This window comes from Mauremys reevesii, linkage group 15 (genome assembly GCF_016161935.1).
Source record: "Mauremys reevesii isolate NIE-2019 linkage group 15, ASM1616193v1, whole genome shotgun sequence".
Classification (NCBI taxonomy): Eukaryota; Metazoa; Chordata; order Testudines; family Geoemydidae; genus Mauremys; species Mauremys reevesii.
The window spans coordinates 27512136-27535479 of NC_052637.1; the positions used below are offsets into that span (position 1 = coordinate 27512136).

General features: G+C 42.7%; 1 protein-coding gene across 5 annotated transcripts in view; it reads left to right on the forward strand.

Moving 5' to 3' along the window:
* TNRC6C (trinucleotide repeat containing adaptor 6C) overlaps window positions 1–23344 on the forward strand; it is a 610512-nt gene that overhangs the window by 28131 nt on the left and 559037 nt on the right. For 4 of the 5 annotated variants that reach the window (XM_039501295.1, XM_039501293.1, XM_039501297.1 and 1 more), the window contains exon 2: window positions 10147–10244. In XM_039501295.1, coding sequence (XP_039357229.1) covers window positions 10191–10244 — 54 coding nt within the window. In that variant the 5' untranslated portion in view covers window positions 10147–10190. Of the gene's footprint in view, window positions 1–10146; window positions 10245–23344 lie in introns of those variants that run through there. The other variant, XM_039501296.1, reaches the window with a different exon arrangement.

Sequence of the window (23344 nt, forward strand, 5' to 3'; positions counted from 1 at the left end):
ATCATTTTGATAGTCAACAAAAGGGTACATTTGGGTTTGGTTTGACTCTTGGGGAAAGGTTTGTGACGGTCTGTACTTTACCCAAACTATTCACCATTTATGATAGTGGATTTTGTACCCTTGGAGTTCTACATACCAACTGACTATTTTCTGGCTTTGCTCTGCCTTTGGTTATGTGTATATCAATCTTGTTGATACCAGTGAATCTGGACTTGACTTTCTGAGGGCAGAATTTTCACCTCTATGTTTACAGTAAAGCAGTTTAAAACAAAAACCTGCATGAAATTCTACGGAAACGGCTGCAAATTCACAGGTGTCTTTTATTTAACTCCAGGTTTGTGTTTTCTGAATTTTCTATGGATATATATTTTTTTAAATGGAAAAATTCTAGTTTTGAAATTTTTGTCTTTTTAAAAAAAAAACCTCTTCCCCCACGTGACTAAACTGACCAATCAAGTTACAAAAGGCCATACACGGCTGGTCCTGGCCTGTTTTTTCGCGTGCCCACTTTCACACTACGCAACTGACTCTGACAGTAAAGGTGGGCATATACAACCTGCATTTGGGTGCTAAAGCAAAACAGGTGCACTGTCACTTCCATGGTCATAATCCGTTACTCATCTGAAACAGGCATGCCACATGGGACATTGGGACTGGAAAGGGAGCCAAATACATAGATACAGATGTATATAAGCTGAGGGTTTTTTAACCCTTTGATATATTTAGGCTTCAGAGCAGTGGATCTTAATCTCAACCTGCTCCATGCTGAGACCCCATTCCCATTACCTTTTCCATACTGGGATCCTCTATCCTATCTATCCTATTGGAAGAGCAGGGAGACTGCAACCCTGTGACACGTATTTACAACCCCTAGATTGAGAATTTCAGCTAGCAAGATGAAATGGGTGATTTTAGGGATGTACATTTTCTGCTTGCCACTGAAATGTAAGAGAATTGGTACTCTGCTGAGTGGGGCATGGTGGCTAGGAAAGGGTTAACAGCACCCTGAATGCCTCCCATTCCTGGGGGAGTGCATCTGTGCATTGCTGAAGATCCCCTGTTTACCACAGGGTGCCTTCCTTTGTATCGTGCCGAGCCTCTTCAAGTCAACCACTTGAGTTAGGAAATGTAATTTGTAATAAATCTGTATTACTGTACTGCATTACTGTACAAGTAAATTTGCTTCAGTGGTTGTAAAAATTAATTCCTTATCCTAAACATTATTATATAGCTTTTAAAATGAATTGACTGTGGTTGGTATCTTAGTATGTGCCATTATTGGTAATTAGTGTAACAAAATAATGTTGCTGTAATAGATTTCCTTCCTGCCCCTCCCTCCGTTAGGATATATTTCCTATTAGACAATCAGCATTGCAAATATGATGCTTGCATGCAAACCTCTTGCTTTGATTTTTTTTTTGTTGGAAGACAATCCCACCTGTTCTGCATCTTGGATTGATGTTTTGCCAATAAGCTTTTGATTATGAATAAGCCTCAAAGTCACGGTGCTTCAAGGCCCGGTACCTCACGATGCTGATCATTCTTCTGAACTTGGATTCTGTTCAACAGAAGCTGAGGTTACTTAGACCTCCCAGGATCTGGCCCATACTTTGGGTAGCACCTTTCCTACAAAGCGGATCTCAACAGGCTTTACCATGATACATCATACAGGCATATTTTGGGCTGATTCATCACCTTCAAAAATTGAGCTTTCATTAAAAGTTTCCATCTCTTCTGATGGTGAAGTTATGCAGGGTACTCTTTTCAGCCTGCTGGCAGACAGCCTGAATAGCTCAGGGAGTTGTGATCTGAGAAGAATGGGGTGTTAACTCCGAAACCTAATGGCACATTGAATGTCACTATTTCTAACTATTTCCCTGCTGATCGCTTTTGCTGAACCATCCAGCTGCTCAGACAGAATTTAAGTACAGAACTTTTTCTCTCCATAGTCTGACCACCAGTTAAACAATATAAGTGGGAAGCATACGGTACAAATAGAATCACATTCCACATATTCTCTTTATAACAATCTTTTACATATTTGAAGACTGTTATGTCCCCCTTCAGCCTTCTCTTCTCTAGACTAAATATGTCGATTCTTTCAGTCTTTCCTCAAGAGGTTTAGAAAACCTGACCTGCAATAATTTGCGGTGTTCTCTTCTGGATTCTCTCCAATTTGTTCACATCTTTCTTAAAGTGTGATTCTCAAGGTCTTCTCATGGATGGCTGCCAAAATGACATGTAGTGGGCCGCTTTTTAGGATTAGTCAGGAAATTGGTTACATTTTCTCCTTCATGTTGGTTTCTTAAGTGAAATTTTGCTCTCTTAGCTAAGGAATTTTGGGGGGAGAACATAGCACTTTTCAAACACTTTGATCAAGTCATTGGAGTCCAAATCACCTGGCTTTTGAGGGAAATTCTAAGCTTTTCAGGACTGCAAATGTCTCTCTTTTTCCAACCATAGTTAGGCATTTTATTTTATTTTGCTACACCCCCTAGTTACAGGGTGGCTGGCCCCTGTAAGTAAAGTAGGTCCATCTCCTCTCTGCCAGGACAGGTGGTCCTGTCCATTTGGCCAATTAAAAGGATAGGGGAGATATTGGAGGCTATAAAGGACTCGGGAGAATCAGAGGCAGGGAGAGGCCTGTTGAATCAGAGTTGCCTGAGAGGGAGTCAGGGCAGACGAGCGCTGCCAGAGACTGTATGTTTGGGACCTGGGAGAAAGCTGAAGGTAGGAGAACAGCAAGTGGGTTTGTTGGCTAATATCCCCAAGCCTGAGAGCTAGGGGCAGAGGGCTGGAGAGGGCTAAAGGCAGGAGAAGCTGCAGAGGGAGATAGCCAGAGCCAAGGGCCAGAGAAGGCTGAAAGCAGTGGACCAGCGGAAGAGCTTATCTTCTGACGTCTCCGGGGCTGGAGGGCTGGACTCAGAGGAACCAGGAGAGGGCCAGGGGGCGTGAGGGATGCTCTCTTGGTAAAGATGATCTGCCAGCAAACAGGCTGTGGGGGTTCCCACTGGGAAGAGTAGGATTATGTTCCAGTAGGAAGGGCTGGTACAAGAACAGTGGAGGCCTGCCGGAATCCGGATAGCGTCAAAGGCACTGGTGTGTGATATATGGAGTGTCATGAGATGAGACACGGGGTGAGCTTAATGACTGTTTACACTGGAGTGAGACGTGAACTGTGTGTGTTTGGGTCTTATGTTTTGGACCATTTGCATGATGTTTTATAATAAACCATCCCCAAGGACAGTGTTATTGTGTCAAGAGAGCTTACATGGAATTACTGGGGATGATTTTTTGTCTAAATCAACGTTTCCACAAAAGTCTTTCGCCTCATTGGCATTTTCTGATGGAAAAATTGTTCTGTCAGAAAATTTCCACCCAAATCATCATCTTCTACATGATACATCCAACCCCGCTAGGTTCGTTCCTGCTTTTGGGCTCCAGGCCAGTTCCAGCTGCAATGTTATCAACTGATACATCTTTTGATCTCTGACGTGGAATATTCCAGATCTTGAAGGTTCCATTACATGGTTACCACAGTTTTTAAAGCTCCATACACCACTGTAGGTGCTTTTGTCTGGAAATCAAACACAGAAATCCCTCAAGTGGGCCACCATATGAGCATGCTTTAAGAAAGATCTACAATTCCTGGGGTTAAAATAGGACTTGACCATTGTCCACAGTCAGTTTCTGAACTGGTAAAGCCTGAAAGAAGTGAGAAAAAAATTCTAACATATTGGTGATACATCTGCACTAAAGTATCATCATAATTAATAATCATAATACCTAGCTTTTTATAAAGCACTTTTTATCCTTAGATCTCATACTGCTAAACAAATGAGGTAAGTATGAGCTCTGAGTTAATGTCTTCTGTTATAGTGCAGCCCAGATGAAGGTGTCTTGTGTATTATCTTTTCCCATTTGCTCTTGCAGTAAGAGAGTTTGGAGTGGATTCTTTCTGTGACAGTGGCTAAGGCAGGGAGGAGAAGATGGTTATTGTAACTTGTTTCCTGCTTTTCTGAGTTAAGGGGCTGTGTCCCAAGTTTGCTTGTTTGGGTTTTTTTCTTTTTTTTTGGTAGGAATATACCAAAGTAACAGATGTTACAAGAAACTTTAGATCACATTTGGATAATCTTGAATTTTTAAAGTACTTTTCTATTTTTTGTCTCTGGTTGTATGAAAGGTCAGACTTTTTACAACTGCTGTATAAAGGACAGAAAGATTTTTACATTTTATGTGTGTTTCTGTGAGAAATCTATGTGATAACTGGCTCATTTTGCTTATTTAGACTTTGTAATTATGTGTCTGAATTTAAAACAAGAGTTTGCAAATTTTGTTTACTTTGTGGACCATTTCTTAAGATCATGATTTACTTTGTGGCACAGCTCCATTCACAGCCTCCTGACCCTAATTCCAGATCTTCCTTGTGGCACCTACAAGGCTAGGAAGAAGTAGTAGTGGCACAATATTCTGAAGACAGAATACAGATAAATTATCTTTAAACTGTTGTGTATGGCTGCCTGGTTGCACCAGTCCCCCCATTTTTTTATTTATTTATTTGTTTTTTGCATCAGTGCTACTTATCTCCATTCCTTGATCAATCCTGAATCACTTTCTCTCTGCAGCAGGCTCCTACTGCTGTTAGGAACTTTGCAGAGAGAAACCAACTGGGATTAATCATTTTCCACATCAACCTCTTTGAAAACAAACTGCTTGCCATCCAGCTCCGAGCTTGTTGCAAAGGGGAGACTGACTTATCTTGCTCATGCTGTGTTTGTTTGCTCTAGCCTTTTTTTTTTTTCTGAAAAATTTCTCACTGTTGCTGAAACCAGTTCAGACCTCACAGGTGGCTAGTAACAGTGGGAGCCCTAGTGTAAACAGGATTCCAAGTAGCTGCCAGCATTTTAAACCATTGTGTTATCTAAACCTAATCAAAGTGGGTCTACCTGACCCAGTGTTAAAAACATCAGTGTCCACAATACTACTCCATTAGCATTTGAAACCATTTCTGCTACCACTGGTGTTAGTAACTGTGGGAAATTTTTCAGGAGAAAAAGCCAACAGGCAAATTTAATCTGAACCTCCCCCTCCCCCTGCACCACACACACACACACATGCTTGTTCATGACTGTATCGCAAAGGGTACACTATTCATAATTCCAATTTCAGAATTCACCTCGTTTCATCTACCTGTGGTTGTCAGTTCTCTCCCCTTTCCCCTCCCAACATAGAATCATAGAAATATAGGGCTGGAAGGGACCTCAAGAAGTCATGTCCAGCCCTCTGCACTGTGGCAGGACCAAGTAAACCTAGACCAGGGGTCGGCAACTTTTCAGAAGTGCTGTGCCGAGTCTTCATTTATTCACTGTAATTTAAGGTTTTGTGTGCCGGTAATACATTTAAACATTTTTAGAAGGTCTCTTTCTATAAGTCTATAATGTATAACTAAACTATTGTTGTACGTAAAGTAAATAAGGTTTTTAAAATTTTTAAGAAGCTTCATTTAAAATTAAATTAAAATACAGAGCCCCCTGGACCGGTGGCCAGGACCCTGGCAGTGTGGGTGCCACTGAAAATCAGCTCACATGCCACCTTCGGCACACGTGCCATAGGTTGCCTACCCCTGACCTAGACCATCCCTGACAGGTGATTTTTTTTTCCAACTTATTTTTAAAAGCTTCCAATGATGAGGACTCCACAACCTCCCTTGGAAGTCTATTTGAGAGCTTAACTACCCTTATAGTTAGAAAGTTTTTCCTAATATCTAACCTAAATCTCCCTTGAGGCTGATTAAGCCCATTACTTCTTGTCCTACCTTCATTGCACATGGAAAACAATTGCTCACCAACCTCTTTATAACAGCCCTTAACCAACTGGAAGACTGTGATTATGTTGCTGCTCACTCTTTTTTCTCAAGACTAAACATGCCCAGGTTTTGGGGTTTTTTTTTCTTTCAACCTTTCCTCATAGGCCAAGTTTTCTAAACCTTTTGTCATTTTTGTTGCTGTCCTCTGAACTCTTTCCAATTTGTCTGTATCCTTTCTAAATGGTGGTGCCCAGAACTAGACACAGTACTCCAGCTGGGGCCTCACCTGGGCCAAGGAAAGAGGGACAGTTACCTCCTGTGTCTTACAGACGACACTCCTGTAAATGCACCCCAGAATCAAATAACCTGTTTTGCAGCTGTATCATATTCCGTATGTGGTCCACTATAATGCCCGGATCCTTTTCAGCAGTTATTCCCTAGCCAGTTAGTCCCAATTTTGTAGTTGTGCTTTTCATTTTTCCTTTCAAAGTGAAGTACTTTGCACTTGTCGCTACTGAATTTCATCTTGTTGAATTCAGACCAATTTGTTAAGGTAATTTTGAAGTTAAGCCTGACCTCCAAGTGCTTGCAACCCCTCCCAGTTTGGCCTCATCTACAGATTTTATAAGCATACTCTCTACTCCATTACCCAAATCATTAATGAAAATATTGAATAGTATGAGACTTGGGATCGACCTACGCAGACCACACTAAATACACCCTCGTAGTTGGACAGCAAACCATTTATAACTACTCTTTGAGTATGGTCTTGCAACCAGTTGTGCACCTACCTTATAATAAATTCATCTAGACCACATTTCCCTTGTTTGTTTATGAGTATGTCCTGCGAAACTGTGCCAAAAGCTTTACCAAAATCACGAAATAACGCGTGTACTGCTTCCTCCCATTCACTAGGTCAGTAATCGTATCAAAGAAGGAAATTAAGTTGGTTTGGCATGATTTCTTCTTGACAGATCCATGCTGACCTTTCCTTATAACCCTATTATCCCCCAGGTGCTTATAAACTGATTGTTTAAGAATTTGCTCCTGTATCTGTCTAGATTTTGAAGTTAGGCTGACTAGTCTATAGCATCACGTGAAGTAAGAAAGGGTGTGAAGTTTTCAGCAGACTTCCAATAATATGAAAGACCACCTTGCAGCTGAGTTGAAAGATGGAAAATTTCCGTCCAAAGGGAGAATTTTATTTTAAAGAAAGTTATGAGTGAATGAGAATGGGGTTTATCCCTGGAACTGTCCTGTAATCAGATGTGTACTATTCATTATATGTCAAGAAGGGGAAGAATGGCCTTGTGGGTAAGGACCTGGAATGAAATGCAGGAGATCTGGGTTCAATTCTTCACTCTACGTGGCTGCCTTAGTGACCTTGGGCAAGTCACTTCTCTCCACTTTGAGTCCCATCTGTAAATGAGGGTAATACCACTTCTGTTTTACATCTTGTCTGTGTAGGTTGTAAGCTCCCTGGAGCAGGGACTGCCTCTTGCTATGTGCTAGGCTCTGTATCTGTACAATCTTGTGTGGGGCCCCGAAGTGCTACTGACTTACAAATAGTAAGTTATCCAAAGTAAACTATTTTGTACTGACTGGTACACATAAAGTGTAGTTGCCTTGGTCAGTTGCGCAGTGGCAGCATGCGGTTAAAAGCCCTGCATGAACAAATGCACAATTTACAATCATACTGCATAGATACTACAACAGGTCCAAGAAAGGTCACATAAAGGGATCCTGGGTGGGAGCTGGGGACATACTGAAGAACACAATTCGCCCTTAATTGAATAGAATGGTCCATTCCCTAGGGAATATATTGTAAAGTTCTCTCAGGTTGGATGGCCTCTGATTGTGCCTGGCCTTTGAAGTGCTGATTAGCTGGGCTGGGAACACTCTGATAAAAAGTTAATTTCTATTTGCTGTTGCTTTGTAATTGAATGAACACGAAAGCAATTAAATATTAAAACATACAAACAAATAACAAAGTCACTGTAATTAGCCAAAGTTTGATCACTGTCATATTTATTTAGGAGGAGATGATACATCTCAGCAGGTGACATTTTAAATACCCTTGGCCGCTTTGGTGGTGTCTTCAGAGAATGCTGAATAATATACAGAGGATTTAATTAAACCCTGTTGTAAATCAGCTGTGATGACAAGGAAGTGACAGCCACATGTTGAAAAGAGAATTGGCCTCAGCAAGAGATATTAATTAACTATTTTCTATAGGGTTCAACCTAGACTTCTTGCTCTGAGGTTTGAGTTTATGTGAAAGGAGGAACTTGTTTGTTGCTGATGGTGTTCACTTATCCTTATAAAAAGTTTAATTAAATTTCTGATGTAATCCCTAGGCCACTGCCTTTCATCCTAGGATCTAACAGCCCTTTAAAAAGGTGAGCATGTGTTGTTATCCCCATCTGACAGCTGGGGGAAACTGAGGCACAGAGCAGTGACGTGACTAGTCAGTGGCAAACTGGGCACGGAATCCAGTTCACCTGAGTCCCATCCCAGCATGTAGAAGATGTTTCTGCAGAAGAGACTGTACTGAGGGCTTTCACAAATTGGAGGCCATGGATTTATTTTTCATTACCCATTGGCGGATATTTCGAGAAAGGAAACTTTGTGGACACTGAGATCTGCTGCTCACCAGCTGTGTCTGAAGTTCATGGGAGTACGAGATCTTTATCTTGTCAATGGACCCTAGGAAAGACACTCATCTGTTTGTGTGATAAATGAAGGAATCCTTTGGGAATGCTGGTGTGTTGCTTTGTGCCTTAAAATAAAAGGGAAAGGAAAGGAACCTCATAGGATTTTCTCAGCTTCGTTTGTGTAAGCACAACTGAAGGTTTGTTTGCCTGTATGTAGTGTTGGCCAAACCTCATTGGGCTAGAAATTTCATAATGACAGGCTTTCTCAGGGTACTTCTGTCACTGGTCAAAGTCATAAAGTGCAGCGGCTCCCCTAATTCTGCCAAACACATGAAGTTAACCAAACTCTTGAATATCAACGAGTTTCATTTGGTTTGAGTTGGAGGTTAATTTTTTCAGCTGATCTTTTTCCCAACTAGTGGTAGGCTGCTTTTTAAGTACATTTTAGCAGACTCTAGAAAGGGGTTAAAAATTGCCTGCACTCTTGAGATTATGGGGAAAAATCGTCGAGATATCTACCATGATTGAGCCCGTGGGGCTGTCTAGTAAAAATAGCCAGTGTTGGCCAAAGGACTGCCAAAACAAGAAGTGGGCGTAGAGATTTCAGGGGATGAAAGAGTCAAAGCCTAAGATGCCTGTGTTGGGAAAGAGGGACAAAGGGGAGCTATGGTACAGCTATATGAAATAATGAATGGCATGGAGTGTGCCAGTCAGGGATTCCTGTTTGCCTTTGCCCATAAAATAAGAACAAAAGGGGCAGGTAGAAATTAAATGGCAACAAACATATAAAAAGAGACAAATTTTTACACATCATATGATTAATCTATGCAACTGGCTGCTGCAGGGTTTTATTGAGGTTATAAAACCAAATACCTTTGAAAGGGTTAAAAACAAGATTAGACATTTGTACAAATAACCTTAGCACCTATTGTTAGAGAACAGTGAGATGAAAAATTATTAGGGGTACCAAATTCTCATGCAGAAAGGCATACACTGATCACTAGTTGGGTTTAGGAATCAATTTCACTCTGTAATATAGTGTTGCACAATGAGGTATATTATGGGGGTTTTACACCATCCTCTGAAACATCTGGCACTAGCCACCACCACCTGGGACAGGAAACCAGAATAGAATGGGCTGTTCTATGAAAACAGATAAGCCAGGCATTTTTACAGTGACTCTAGCTGAGTCTTATGCTAGTGAACGTTCCTCCACCCAGAGTCCTACTTAGGGGATAACATACAATGGACCAATGACTGGCTTTTGTGAGCAGTTAAGCACATGAGGGCAGATGAGTGGGCTCCAGTGCCAGGAACCTTATTTCTACTATGACAACGTAGGAGGAAGTGTGTGTGTGTGGGGGGGGTGCTGAGGGCCCTGATTCAGCAAAATACGGAGGCACGCGCTTAATCTTAAATGTATGAATAGTGCCACTGATGACATTTTAATTACTCATGTGATTAGTGCTAGGGATATGGTTAAGAATCTTGAAGAATTGGGGCATAGGTGAAAAATTGTTTATGGGCAGGGCTCATGAGTGAAAGACAGAGAGTGACCTGTGTGGGGAAAGGAGTCATGTGACTGGACACACACATGATACGACTGTCAGTGCAGTTTGTGAGAATTTTAGCTGTATTTTCCCTTCCTGTCAAACCAAACAATCTCCCTCCTTTCTTTCCTCCCAGGGGCATCACTGAACTTCAGGGGCCTGCAGAGAGGATGAATCTGAATGGCGCTGTGTGGAAAGATCAGCACCGAAGAATCTGTAGTCCTTCCCAGTCAGGTAAGGTGACCCGTTATCTCGGATTGCTGTGCACAGGTCTCCAGCGCTACTTTTGCTGCTGGATGTTGTGATTTGCACAGGTGACTTTGCATTCCAAGGGCCTGATTCTCCTCTCACTCTCACCAATGTAAATTGAGAGTAAATGTACATAGTGGAGGGAAAAAGTTGTACTATGCCTACACCTCGCAGGGCTGTAAATTTAATTGTATCAGCTCAAGAATGGGACTTGGATACCACTGTGGACAGCTCGATGAAGACTTCTGCTCAATTTATGGCTGTGGTCTGAAATGCAAATATGATACTAGCATGCATAAGGAGTGGGAAGGAGAATAATAAGGAAAAATTATAATGCTATTACATAAATCAGCCTCCTCTGGAATACTGTGTGAAGTACAAATCACTCCATTTCAAAAGAGAGAGTGCAGACTTAGAGGGGACTCAGAAGAGGGTGACAAGAATGATTAGGGGCCTGGAAAAAGTCTCCTATGGAGGGAAATTGAAAAGATTGGGATTAGATTAGAAAGGAGACCAATAGAAGGGGATGTGACACAAGTATATTAAAAAAAAAAAGAATAATACAGAGGAGGTATCCGGGAGCTTCTGTTCTTTCTGTCTCATAACAAGAACAAGGGAACATCAAATGAAATTAAAAGATGGCAAACTCAAAACTGATAAAAGGAAATAGTTTCATGTTGTGTGAAAAAGCACACTGTGGAACTCATTGCCACAAGATGATGTTGAGGCCAAGAACTTAAAAGATTCAAAGAAGGTCTGGACACTTTATGTGGATAAGAAGAATATCCAAAGTTGTTATTGTTAACCAAAAAAAAAGTATTGGAAGAGATCTTAAGCGCTGAAATGTGAAGTTTTAACCAGTTTTTAACTATTGGGGTTTAGGATGAGGCCAGTATCAGAGGCACATTACTCCATATCAGCCCACCGTTGACTTCTTGTGTCTTCCACTGAAGCTCCTGGAATGGTTAAAGACAGGACACTGGTCTAGATGGACCAGTATGGCAATTCCTATATCTCTGTATTGATTGAAGTTCAGTGGAGTTAGACCAGCGTAATCATGCTATGAAGGAGAGAAGAATCATGCACTATAATTAAGGCAACATTTTAGTCATGGGTATTTTTAGTAAAAGTCATGGGCAGGTCACGGGTCGTAAACAAAAATTTACGGCCCATGACCTGTCCATGACTTTTACTAAAAATACCTGTGACTAAACCTTGGACGGGGGGCCCTGCTGGTGCTGTGGGGGAAGGGGGTGCTGGGCCATGGCGCATGACCCGTGCCCCCGCTGGATTCCTCACTCCTTACGCTGGATTTCCAGACCAGAACATGACTGTTGCTAATAGTGGATATAAAGGAAGCCATCTGAAGTGCACAGCAAGAAGTTTTATGGGTCCTACAATACCCAGGAACTATGCTACATATTCCTGAATACCATCTACTGGCACTTTATCTATAGATTATATCCAAAACACTACGTTAAAAGACCATTAAGGTTGTAAAGTCAAACACTCAAAAGTTTAGGAATGGAGGAAATAAGATTGTCCAAGCAATCTAAATTCAGCCCCTTGTACAATACAGTCTTTAAATACATGATCACGTGCTATTTTTTGACTTTGCCACTGACCTGCTGGGAGACCTTGGGCAACTCACTTCCCTCCTCTGTGCCTCAGTTTCCCCTCCTTTGTAAAGCACTGAGATCCCTGGATGAAATTTTCAGTTCATATTCTATAGATAAATGAGCCTAAAGAAAATAATCTTCAAACAAAAGACTGGCCATAAATTTGGATCAAAATCCAAGTGTCCTCACAACATGGAGAAGCTCAGGTCTGAGATTTTGGTGGGAGCCCTCCCTCCTCCCAGGCTTCAGATTTATTAAGCCTTAGATAATTTGCACCTTATGTGCCAGTGGAGAGGGCTCTCGGGGGGCAGGAAGAAAGCAAGCTGTCTAGTTTAGGTGAAGAAATGCCACACTGCCTCTAGCAGTTTCATTTAGGGAGCCCTCTTGTGGCAAATGCTAAACATGTCTGAGGCTTTCTTAGAATGCTGGCTTGATACTTGTAAACAGTAAAAAACTAAATAAACCTACAAAGAAAACATGTCTAAACAGAGAATATTCCCATCCTTCCCTCTCCCCCCCCCCCCGGCCACTGTTTTGAGGGTTCTCTTTGTCCACAAACTAAATAGCAATAAAGAATAGTGATGCTTTCAAGTATCAGAGGGGTAGCCGTGTTAGTCTGGATCTGTAAAAGCAACAAAGAATCCTGTGGCACCTTATAGACTAACAGACGTTTTGCAGCATGAGCTTTCGTGGGTGAATACCCACTTCTTCGGATGCAAGGGAAGAAGAAGTGGGTATTCACCCACTTGCATCCGAAGAAGTGGGTATTCACCCACGAAAGCTCATGCTGCAAAACGTCTGTTAGTCTATAAGGTGCCACAGGATTCTTTGTTGCTTTTAGTGATGCTTTGTGAAAGTGAGACAGCAAACTGTTACAGAATCAACAGCACTCCCCCTTTAAACTTGGTGGGAAGAGAAATTTAGTTTAATGCTGTTCTATAATCTCCCTAGAATCTACATGGTGTCTGTAGTGTGTAGAATGTACTTGTTTTGTACCTCTGCCCTCATGGAATATGATGATACAGAACATGATTGAATTAATCACTTTCCTTTCATGCACCTGGAAAACTGGCGGGATTTGCAGGGGAGGGGGTGGGGTGGGAGGGAAGGTGTCTTTGCGCTGATAATTTGGACTCATTAAAAATCTCCATTAAAAATCTAGTGGGGGAGCAGCAGTGTTGCTGTTCAGAACACTGTAAGTTGATTTCAAGAAGCAACTTTGGAAACAATCCTAATTGTCCCTGTTTGCTCCAGTTTGATTGCACGGTACATTTCTTCGGAGCAATTGGACTGAATAGGAAGGGAATGAGATCTTGTGCCACAACAATTGCCTAGGCTAGGGCCTGTTGTTGCTCCCATTTCAAACCAAAATCAGGTGAGAAAGAGGATGGTCCTGCATCTCTTGGGATGGAAAACTGGGTGGAGCATTGTCACATCTTGGTTATAATAATAAAAAAAAAAAATAATTGGAGATATACCAATCTCCTAGAACTGGAAGGGACCTTGAAAGGTCATCTAGTCCAGCCCCCTGCCTTTACTAGCAGGACCAATTTTTGCCCCAGATCCCTAAGTGGCCTCCTCAAGGATTGAATTCACAACCCTGGGTTTAGCAGGCCAATGCTCAAACCACTGAGCGATCCCTCCCCCAGGACAAGCATCATTCCACTGAAGGCTCCATTGCTTGTGGCTCATAGTTATTTTAAATACTGCTCTTGGGGGGTGTAGCAGGTGGCACAATTTTTCACAGGCAATTACCCATTTTATGAGTACAAATCCGAGTGTTGCTCATACAGTGTAGCCACACAAACTCTGTGGGTACAACTTCAGGTAGGTGTCTTCATCAGAATGTTTTTCAGAACAGATATATTATAATTGCCTTTGTTTTTAGGGGGATGTACAGAATTGCATGACCATAAGAAACTGCTACGAAGGAGAGTAATAAAGTATGTTTGCCCTTCTATGGCATGCAAGGATCTCCAACCTTGTACAAACACCAATGAAAGTTTTGCAGCATTCTTCCCATTTTACTAAAGAAGGAGACTGAGGCACAGAAAATCTAGTTAGCTTTCCCAAGGCTGCACGGCGAGTGTGGGAAGGAGTCAGGAGAATTTCTCTTGACTCCCAGGACGAGGCACAAGGACACCCTCTTCCCTCTGGTAATTCGAATGCCTTGCCACCTGCCCTTCCCTACACTCTTAACTTCTTCAGGGGCTGGTGACTTTCAGATAAAAGTTGGGAAGGTGACACGAAGACCTTTTTAAACTTCCTCCACTTTCGGTCAAATTTCTTTGACAGATTTCTGTATAGATCTTATTTGTGAGTGAAGCTGACAGAACCCTGAGGGCTCCTTGTTCTTTAGCAAGCAGCCTTCTTCCCCTCTCATGCTCTCTCTATTGTCAGTTGGGATAAGACCTTGACTGTGACTTTTTCCCCTCCTTCTTCTGATGTCTCTTCCCCACGCCTGATGATGACTGCCTGTTTATACAAAGTGGAGATGACATCTGCACTGGGAGTTCTTTATTCCTTCCACATGTTATTGTAATGAGCAAAATAAAAATGAACAGCATTAGGTAATGTCATCTGCTCGAAAAGCCGGGCTAGGACTTGTACCTGTTGCTGCGGGGAGATGGCCCTGCTATGCTGATTGAAATAATTAAAACCCACTGAAACATTGGGGACATCTCTGGCTTGGGAATGTCGTGTTAGACTGCAATAGAAAACAGATGTTCCCTACTACATTTATTCTCTAAGTGAAAGTATAGCAGATGCAAAACAACATTAAAATGGTATCAAGGCTGTAAATACTGCTCATAATTACTGCGCCAGCCAGGTAATGTCATTTGCAGCAAGCCGGCTTTCTCCAAAGGATGCTGCAGGCGCATCCCGGATGCATAATGTCTTTTAAATGACAGATTTGTGCATTTTTTTCCTCTTTTAACATATGTGTGGGTAAGCTTAAGTGCCCATGGGGGAGCTGAGGAGAGTGCTGGATAGTTAGATGTAGATGTTAGATGGGCAAGATTCTGCACTCGCTGGTAGGAGACGCACTGGGAATGGAGAATGGAGAACAGCTGCATGTTAGTTACAACAATCATCCTGCTGGCAAAGGGCAGGAATGACTCAGGCTAGACAGCCACAGTGTGGTGTGAAAAGGAGCAGTGTGCGCTCCTGCAGACAGACACAAGCCAGTAGGGTCACTGCTATGTAAGAAGGGGAGAAGCAACGGAAGCTACCCAGGTAGCCTGGTGGCAACAGTGACACCAGAGTCCTAGAGGTGAGGAATATGCAGGAGAGACACAAAACGGGTGAAGGAAAAGGTGACTAGGAATTGGAACAGCATGAGGTGGAGTGAGGGGAACAGAACAGGGGAGGGGGGTGGGGAGGAAGGGAGATGAAATGAAGAGGAAAAAGGAGACTGTGCTTAACTTGTTGAATTAAATTAAGGGGGGGGGAGCTCAAACATTATAGTGTAAAATTTCCAGTGCACTCTTTAAAAAAAAAACAACAAAAAACCTCAGCATCCCCTGAGAACTTTAAGAATCCAAAAGGGACTGTGAGTGGAGACTGAGTGGGGAGGTAGCTGGCATGGTGAGCAGGAGGGGAGGAGTCCATGAGTTTTTCTTCCTATTAAGAAGGCTGCAGAAAAGTGTGAGCACCCCTTTATGTTGGGGCAGCAACAGTACAGTTATACTAAAGAAAATGTCCCACAGTAGTTGGCAGACATCTGCCCATCTTAAGGTTTTATACTGCATCCATCACCAGAGTATCTAAGCACCTTGCACATAAAACCAGTAGCAACAGAGAAGCTGGAGTGGACTCCATGAAGTGTCTGGCACATCTCCATTTTTGGAGTAAAACCTCTATGTGGGGCAGGGTTCCTTTTTATTTTAAAATTATTAATTTACTTTTTTTAACAAGTTATTTTTGCTTCAGGTATGGTTTTGTGTGCTTGGGGGTTTTGAGTAGAAGGGGTGCCAATGTTAGGTATTCTTAGGGTGGAAAGGCCTCTTCAGAGGAAGGTTTTGCCTGATCTCCTCCAGAAACTTGTTCCATAGCCAGATCCCCTTGACTGGGAATACTTTGACTCCTGAAATCCTGCACTTGATCTTGGGGCTTTATGATCTGGTTTGTCCCAGAAGAGGGCAATTGTCACTGTGGTTCATAGATCTAAATTTGGTCTTTAATATAGTTGGGCCTAGTCCATTAATTGCTTTGAATATGAGAAGCAAAGGCTTAAACTGGCATCGGACACTGAATGGGGAGGCAATGGAGGGATGTGGCCATGGACCTGATATGATCACAGTGGCTGAAACTATGGAGAAGATGGGTAGCCACCTTCCATATGAACTGCAGCCTATGTAGTGTCTTCATCTTCAGCTACTATGAATTTCTGTAGCGCTGTCTGGAGGTGGATGAATGAGGGATCACTGGGGTTAGGTCCTTGCCAATGAGGAAGAGATGAGGTTTCCTAGCGAACTGGAGGTGCACTAAGGCATTTTTAGGTACTGCTTCTGGGTGGACAAACCTCATTCTCCAGGCAGAATGAGAGCTGCAGAACAATCCTTCTCTGAGTTTCCTAGGGACCTTTTCCTTACTAATCCTCTTCCAGGCACTGTGCTCCCCTTTCCTTGTTGTTTTTTATACTTTTCAATAACTAGCTTGACGAAATGCAGCTTGCAGAACTGCATCTGTAGCCTGAGAGCTGCCCTTTGTTGTTTCTGTGTAGCACACAGCACTGTGGGCATCAGGAGCTAATGGCTTAAGATGCATCTCAATCTCTAATACCAGCAGGGGCAGGCTATGCGCTACAAAGCTGATGCTATCAATTTAGCTTGGACGCGTGGCTAATAACCTGCCTGGGGGTGACCCATTGCTCTGCTCTAGGTGAACTGGTCAGCAGTTACTGCTAATCCCTCTCGTAGGGCATGGTATGTTTTATAGGAAGATGTAGCCTGCTGTGGGGAGTTTGAAGTCTATGGATTTCAATAGTTAAAGGTAAAAAATGCTGCATTTTCTTTTCTTTTTCTTTCTTTTACAAAACCTTTACATTTCTGCAAATGATATTCCAAAGGGGTTGGGTCTCCCCTTGCTGTGTGTTTGTATCTCTTGTTAATGGCTATGGAAGTAACATATGTGCACTGAAGTGAGAATTCGTGGGAAAGTAAAGTACTGTATTACAATGTAAATCTTTCTTCACACAATGCAGTCAACCTGTGGAACTCCTTGCCAGAGGATGTTGTGAAGGCCAAGACCATAACAGGGTTCAAAAAAGAACTAGATAAATTAATGGAGGATAGGTCCATCAATGGCTATGAGCCAGGATGGGCAGGAATGGTGTCCCTAGCCTCTGTTTGCCAGAAGCTGGGAATGGGTGACAGGGGATGGATCACTTGATGATTACCTGTTCTGTTCATTGCCCCTGGGGCACCTGGCACTGGCTTCTGTCGGTAGAATAGATACTGGGCTAGATGGACCTTTGGTCTGACCCAGTAGGGCCATTCTTATGTTCTAGTATGAAAAATCAATGGAGGATTTCTACCCACTTGAAATTTCTTCCAAACTTTATTGTGAATTGCCGATATTTCAGGAGCCATGCTTTAGGGCTCCCACTCTGCTGACTGCAGTCCTTCATGGAGCACGGACAGCACAAGGAGCAGCAGCAGGATCAGAGAGAGCTTGCCTTTCCCCTCCAATGTCTCTCTGACTCTGAAGTGGAAGGGACATTTTATTAAGCCCCCAAAAGAACTTCAGACTGCCCAAGCAACATCTACATGACCCCAGGGCATGTGACGTGCAATTACATAACCATCCCGTTGCATCACTCAAAACACCATGATACTGTGTCAGTCTCTTGTGGTATGCACACTAGACTAAATTCACTCACGGGTCATGCTGGTTTTTGCAATTTGCACCTCCCTGTGCATGTGAATGTGGCCCTCGCTCTTTGTGACGTGTGCACACAGACCCCCCCCCCCCAAACACACACACACTCTAATATGGTTACAGCTGCAATATGATTTTCAAAACAGAAAATCCCCTGCTGAATCAAATTATCTAGAGAGATCAACCAAATGTGCATTAACTAATCAAACTGTGATTTCAATTGATTATTGCAAATTGCCAACGATAATAGAGTTCTCATAATGGGAATAATAATAAAAAAAAAGATAGAGGCTGTAGCCGGCGCCTTGGCTAACCTGTCCTTGGCTGCTAACTAGGGATGAATTTATGTCCCCTCTCCCAGTACAGAAATCTCTCTGCGGGTTGATAACCTTGGATTACTGTCCTAATCTGGGTGTCCCCATTACCGATGCTGGCACAGATGCTTGGCTTGCTGTTTGTTTGGTGCCCTTCCCCCACTCCTCTCTTAGAACGCACGCCTCGCATTGTCCTGCCAACTGCATGGTGAGGTTGGCGGTAATTGGCAGAGTTCCAGCGGGGAGTGCTGGGCTGCTGATTACAGGCATTTCTCACTCTTCGCAATGTGGGCAGCAGCCCTGTGCACCTTCACGCTTGTTTCCTTGGCAACCAAATCACTCTGCCAGAGCTCTGCAATGTCAAAAAATAAAACAAGATGACACCAGAGCGCCTTAAAACACCTCCCCAAATCTGTCACTCCCTAAAATCCTGTGTGTTTCAGAGCCACCATGTACTAACTGGGCATGCCTGGCTGTTAGAAAAGGAGTGAAAGAAATCACTCTTCCTTGGAGACCGTCTGCCGACACATCCAGATCAGCCAGATGTTTAAGGAGTGTTAGACTGGAAAATGGCTTCTGAGCAAGCCAGGGAACATGTACATTTTCCCACTTGTAAGAGACTTCAAGCGGTTTAAGATGGCTGCACCAGCTGCTCCCCCTGTATAGCCCCAGCCAAGTTGCTGAGCAAGGTACAAAAGAAGAAGGGTGGTTTTGTGGCTGGGGCAGTGGCCTGGGCATTGAGAGACCTGTGTTCTAATCCTAACTCTACTACCCATCTGCTGCGTGTGACCTTGGGCAAGTTAATTAATCTGTTTTCCCTCCCATCTTTTGTCTGGCTTACCTATTTGGATGATCTGTTACTAGGTGTTTGTACAGAACCTCGCACAGTGAGGACCTGATCATGACATCTAGGTGCTATTGTAATACAAATCACGAATGATGAGCTACCACTCAAACTGACAAACATGTCAACTGTTACATAAGAGGATGGACCTTCTATTTACACCTAGTGCTCTGGGCTCATTCTCCTTCTAACATTTCCCTATAGCTTTAACCATATCTCCACCTCCTGAAACCTGTGCTGGCAAGTGGTAGGGTACATAGAACTGTGGCTCCCTCCGGTAAAGGCCTAGACTAAACTTTTGACTGTTTTGCAAAGTGCTGACATCCTCTGATGGAGGGTCCAGAGCAGCACAAATTATTATTACCTATTAATAAAGGTACAAACTCTTCTTTCTTTGTGGTGGCACTTAATGCCACTTCCTGTCTTCTCCAACTATCATTCCAGATTACAATGGTTGACTATCTTTCTGATTTATTCGTTCTTCTTTCTTCTAACCTTGGGTTCCCAATTCTGGTCTTGGAGCAATATTTTACACTGAAAGCTCTCATGTAAATCCCAGTGCAAACATCCATAAGTCACACACCCCCTTGCTGCCCTATTGCACATCTGGGCACCTGTGGTTTTTCAGTGGTGGTTGGTGAAAGCAACTCTGGAGTCTGGACACCAGCTGGCAGTCGTGATGTATTATCGACACATAGAACAATAATATTTAAAGAGACTGTTCTTACTGGACAGTTTATTTTTCCCCTCTCCACTTTTTAAAGACGGTACAAAATAGATGCTCGGGGAGAGGGGGTGTTGATCCACACAACTGGCTTAGTAACAGAAATTCTGCACTGATGTAACTAAATATACAGAGACTTTGGTAAATGGAATGCAGAGCCTTTTAATTTCAGGTCATTGATTTTAGTGCCACTTAGTGTGGCGAAATGACCAGAAATGATTCTGGTGGCTGTTCAGTGGGTAGCTCATATGAGGTGAGTTGGTGGTGTCAATCCATTGGCTACTCTATACGGGCCCCTACCTTCCCCCCCCACACACACTTCCACAAAAGAAACCACCAGCAGCATTAACCACCGGGTTGGCAGTTTCTCTCAGTAGAATTGTAAGGGCTGACAGTGCATGGAGACTGAACTGTGCCTTCACTCCTATGGGTGTCCTTACAGGTCACAGGAGAAGGGCTGGGAAGCTTGTTTCTGCACTAGCCATACTGTACCTCTTGTGGATTAGTCAAGAAATGTAGTTTTGTAGCCTTGGCAGTCTGGCCCCTTTCACCACTCCGATGTTTACTTTAAAAGTACAGTTGGACAGGTTGAACATATTTTCCAAGGTATATTGCATTCAAGCCCCCCTCACCTGAAAGGTGAAAGAGTTGTCAGGACAAAACCATTCTCCATGTCACAAGGATGCCATCTTAATACCTTCCCCAATAGGCACACATTTGGATTTAAACTGTTATGAACATGTCCTTTGAGCAGATTTGCATCCCAACTTTGTCATGGTGCCTATGAAAGCAATGCTTTGTAAGAGCAAATAGCATCTTTCTTCCATTGGCAAATATGGGGTCAATATGGGGTGTCTTTTTGTATTCGTGTGTATGTAACATACTGGCCAAATATATATGTCCCACCTGAGGCTGTTCCATAGGCTGCAGTGGTTCTCAGCCAGGGCTACATGTACCCCTGGGGGTACGCAGAGGTCTTCCACAGGGTCCATCAACTCATCTAGATATTTGCCTAGTTTTACAACAGGCAACATAAGCACTAGCGAAGTCAGTACACACTAAAATTTCATACAGACAATATATTTTTTTATACTGCTGTATATACTATACACTGAAATGTAAGTACACTATTTATATTCTAATTGATTTATTTTATATGGTAAAAATGAGAGAGTAAGCAATTTTTCAGTAATCGTGTGGCTGTGACACTGTTACATTTTTATGTCTGATTTTGTAAGCAGGTAGTTTTTTAGTGAAGTGAAATTTGGGGTACGCAATACAAATCAGACTCCTGAAAGGGATACAGAAGTCTGGGAAGGTTGAGAGCCACTGCCATAGAGTACTGATACTTGCTCATGCTGCCAGCTTATGTTGGCTCCGTGGGTTAAGGTCTCTCCTTGAGAGATATAGGTGCCTGGTTCAATCCTGGCTGATGTCCCCCTATTTATATATAAACCTATTTTATTAAGATGGGAGTTTATATTCACAAGAGGGTATGCCCATGTTGCCTGATACTCAAGCTTACCTGTCGGGGTTTGAATGTAATCACCTGGACTCTGATTACCATAAACACTTTGATAATCTATCCTTTACCAGCTGTCAGAGAAATCTTATCACTCTTTGCTGGGGAATTCGCTCCTGTGATTCTGAAATACCTGTCTAATGTACAGGAGATAATTTCTATGGAGAAGTTCATCCTGTTTGTACAGGTCAGGTCAGGTCTTTGTACTGTGTAGGCACCATGGTGTCCTTGTGTGCAGCAAATTAGCCTTTGCATGACTAAACCACTGATTCTGTCTTCATTTGATCATGCTGTATGTCAGGAGGGGTGGGTTGTTGGGGTGGGGGTGGGAGCTATTTCCTTCCTTCCTGGGGTTCTTTAGTATGAAGATCCACCAATCTTGTGACCGTACTCCACAAGGAAAGAGGAATGACTTTCCCCTTAAGACAAGTGAATTGGTTTAGTGTGAGGGGAGAAAGCTCCCTGTGCTGAGTCCTGCTTTTAATAAGACCATAAGAATGGCCATACTGGGTCAGACCAAAGGGTCCATCTAGCTCAGTGTCCTGTCTTCTGACAGTGGCCAATGCCAGGTGCTTCAGAGGGAATGAACAGAACAGGTAATCATCAAATGATCCATCCTCTGTTGCCCATTCCCAGCTTCTGGCAAACAGTGGCTAGGGACACCATCCCCATCCATCCTGGCTAATAGCCATTGATGGACCTATCCTCCATGAACTTTTCTAGTTCTTTTTTGAACCATGTTGTAGTCTTTGCCTTCACAACCTCCTCAGGCAAGGAGTTCCACAGGTTGACTTGTGCATTGCGTAAAAAAAAAATTCCATTTGTTTGTTTTAAACCTGCTGCCTATTAATTTCATTGGGTGACCCCTAGTTCTTGTGTTATGAGAAGGAGTAAATAACATTTCCCTATTTACTTTCTCTGCACTACTCTGATATATCCCCCCTTAGTCTCTTTTTCAAGCTGAAAAGTCCCAGTCTTATTAATCTCTCCTCCCATTCCAATATATATATTTTTGAGATGGGGTGACCACATCTGCATGCAGTATTCAAGATGTGGGTGTACCATGGATTTATATAGAGGCAATATGATATTTTCTGTCTTCTTATTATGTATCCCTTTCTTAATGATTCCCAACATTCGGTTTGCTTTTTTGACTGCCACTGCACATTGAGCGAATGTTTTCAGAGAACTATCCACAATGACTCCAAGATCTCTCTCTTGAGTGGTAACAGCTAATTTAGACCCCATCATTTCATATGTATAGTTGGGATTATGTTTTCCAATGTGCATTACTTTGTATTTGTCAACACTGAATTTCATCTGCCACTTTGTTGCCCAGTCACCCAGTTCTGAGAGATCCTTTTGTAGCTCTTTGCAGTCTGCCTGGGACTAAACTATCTTGAGCAATTTTGTATCATCTGCAAATTTTGCCACCTCACTGTTTACCCCTTTTTCCAGATAATTTATGAATATATTGAATAGGACTGGTCTCAGTACAGACCCCTGGGGGACACCACTATTTACCTCTCTCCATTCTGAAAATTGACCATTTATTCCTATCCTTTGTTTCCTATCTTTTAACCAGTTACCAGTTCTTATCCCATAGCAGCTTACTTTGCTTAAGAGCCTTTGATGAGGGACCTTGTCAAAGGCTTTCTGAAAATCTAAGTACACTATATCCACTGGATCCCCCTTGTCCGCATGCTTGTTGACCCCTTCAAAGAATTTTAGTAGATTGGTGAGGCATGATTTCCCTTTACAAAAACCATGTTGACTCTTCCCCAACAAATTATGTTTGTCTATGTGTCTGACAATTTTGTTCTTTACTATAGTTTCAACCAGTTTGCCTGGTACTGAAGTCAGGCTTACTGGCCTGTAATTGCCAGGATCACCTCTGGAGCCCTTTTTAAAAATTGACGTCACATTAGCTGTCCTCCAGTCATTTGGTACAGAAGCTGATTTAAATGATACGTTGCAGACTACCGTTAGTAGTTCTGCAATTTCACATTTGAGTTCCTTCAGAACTCTTGGGTGAAGCCCATCTGGTCCATAAAAGACCAGGAGGAACTTTCCATTCATATCCCATCAAATGTTTCTCCTTATTGTTCTGAGCAATGTAAGAGAGTAATTCAGCTCTTAGCTCAGATCCTGGTCACATTACCACCACTGCATCCTCAGC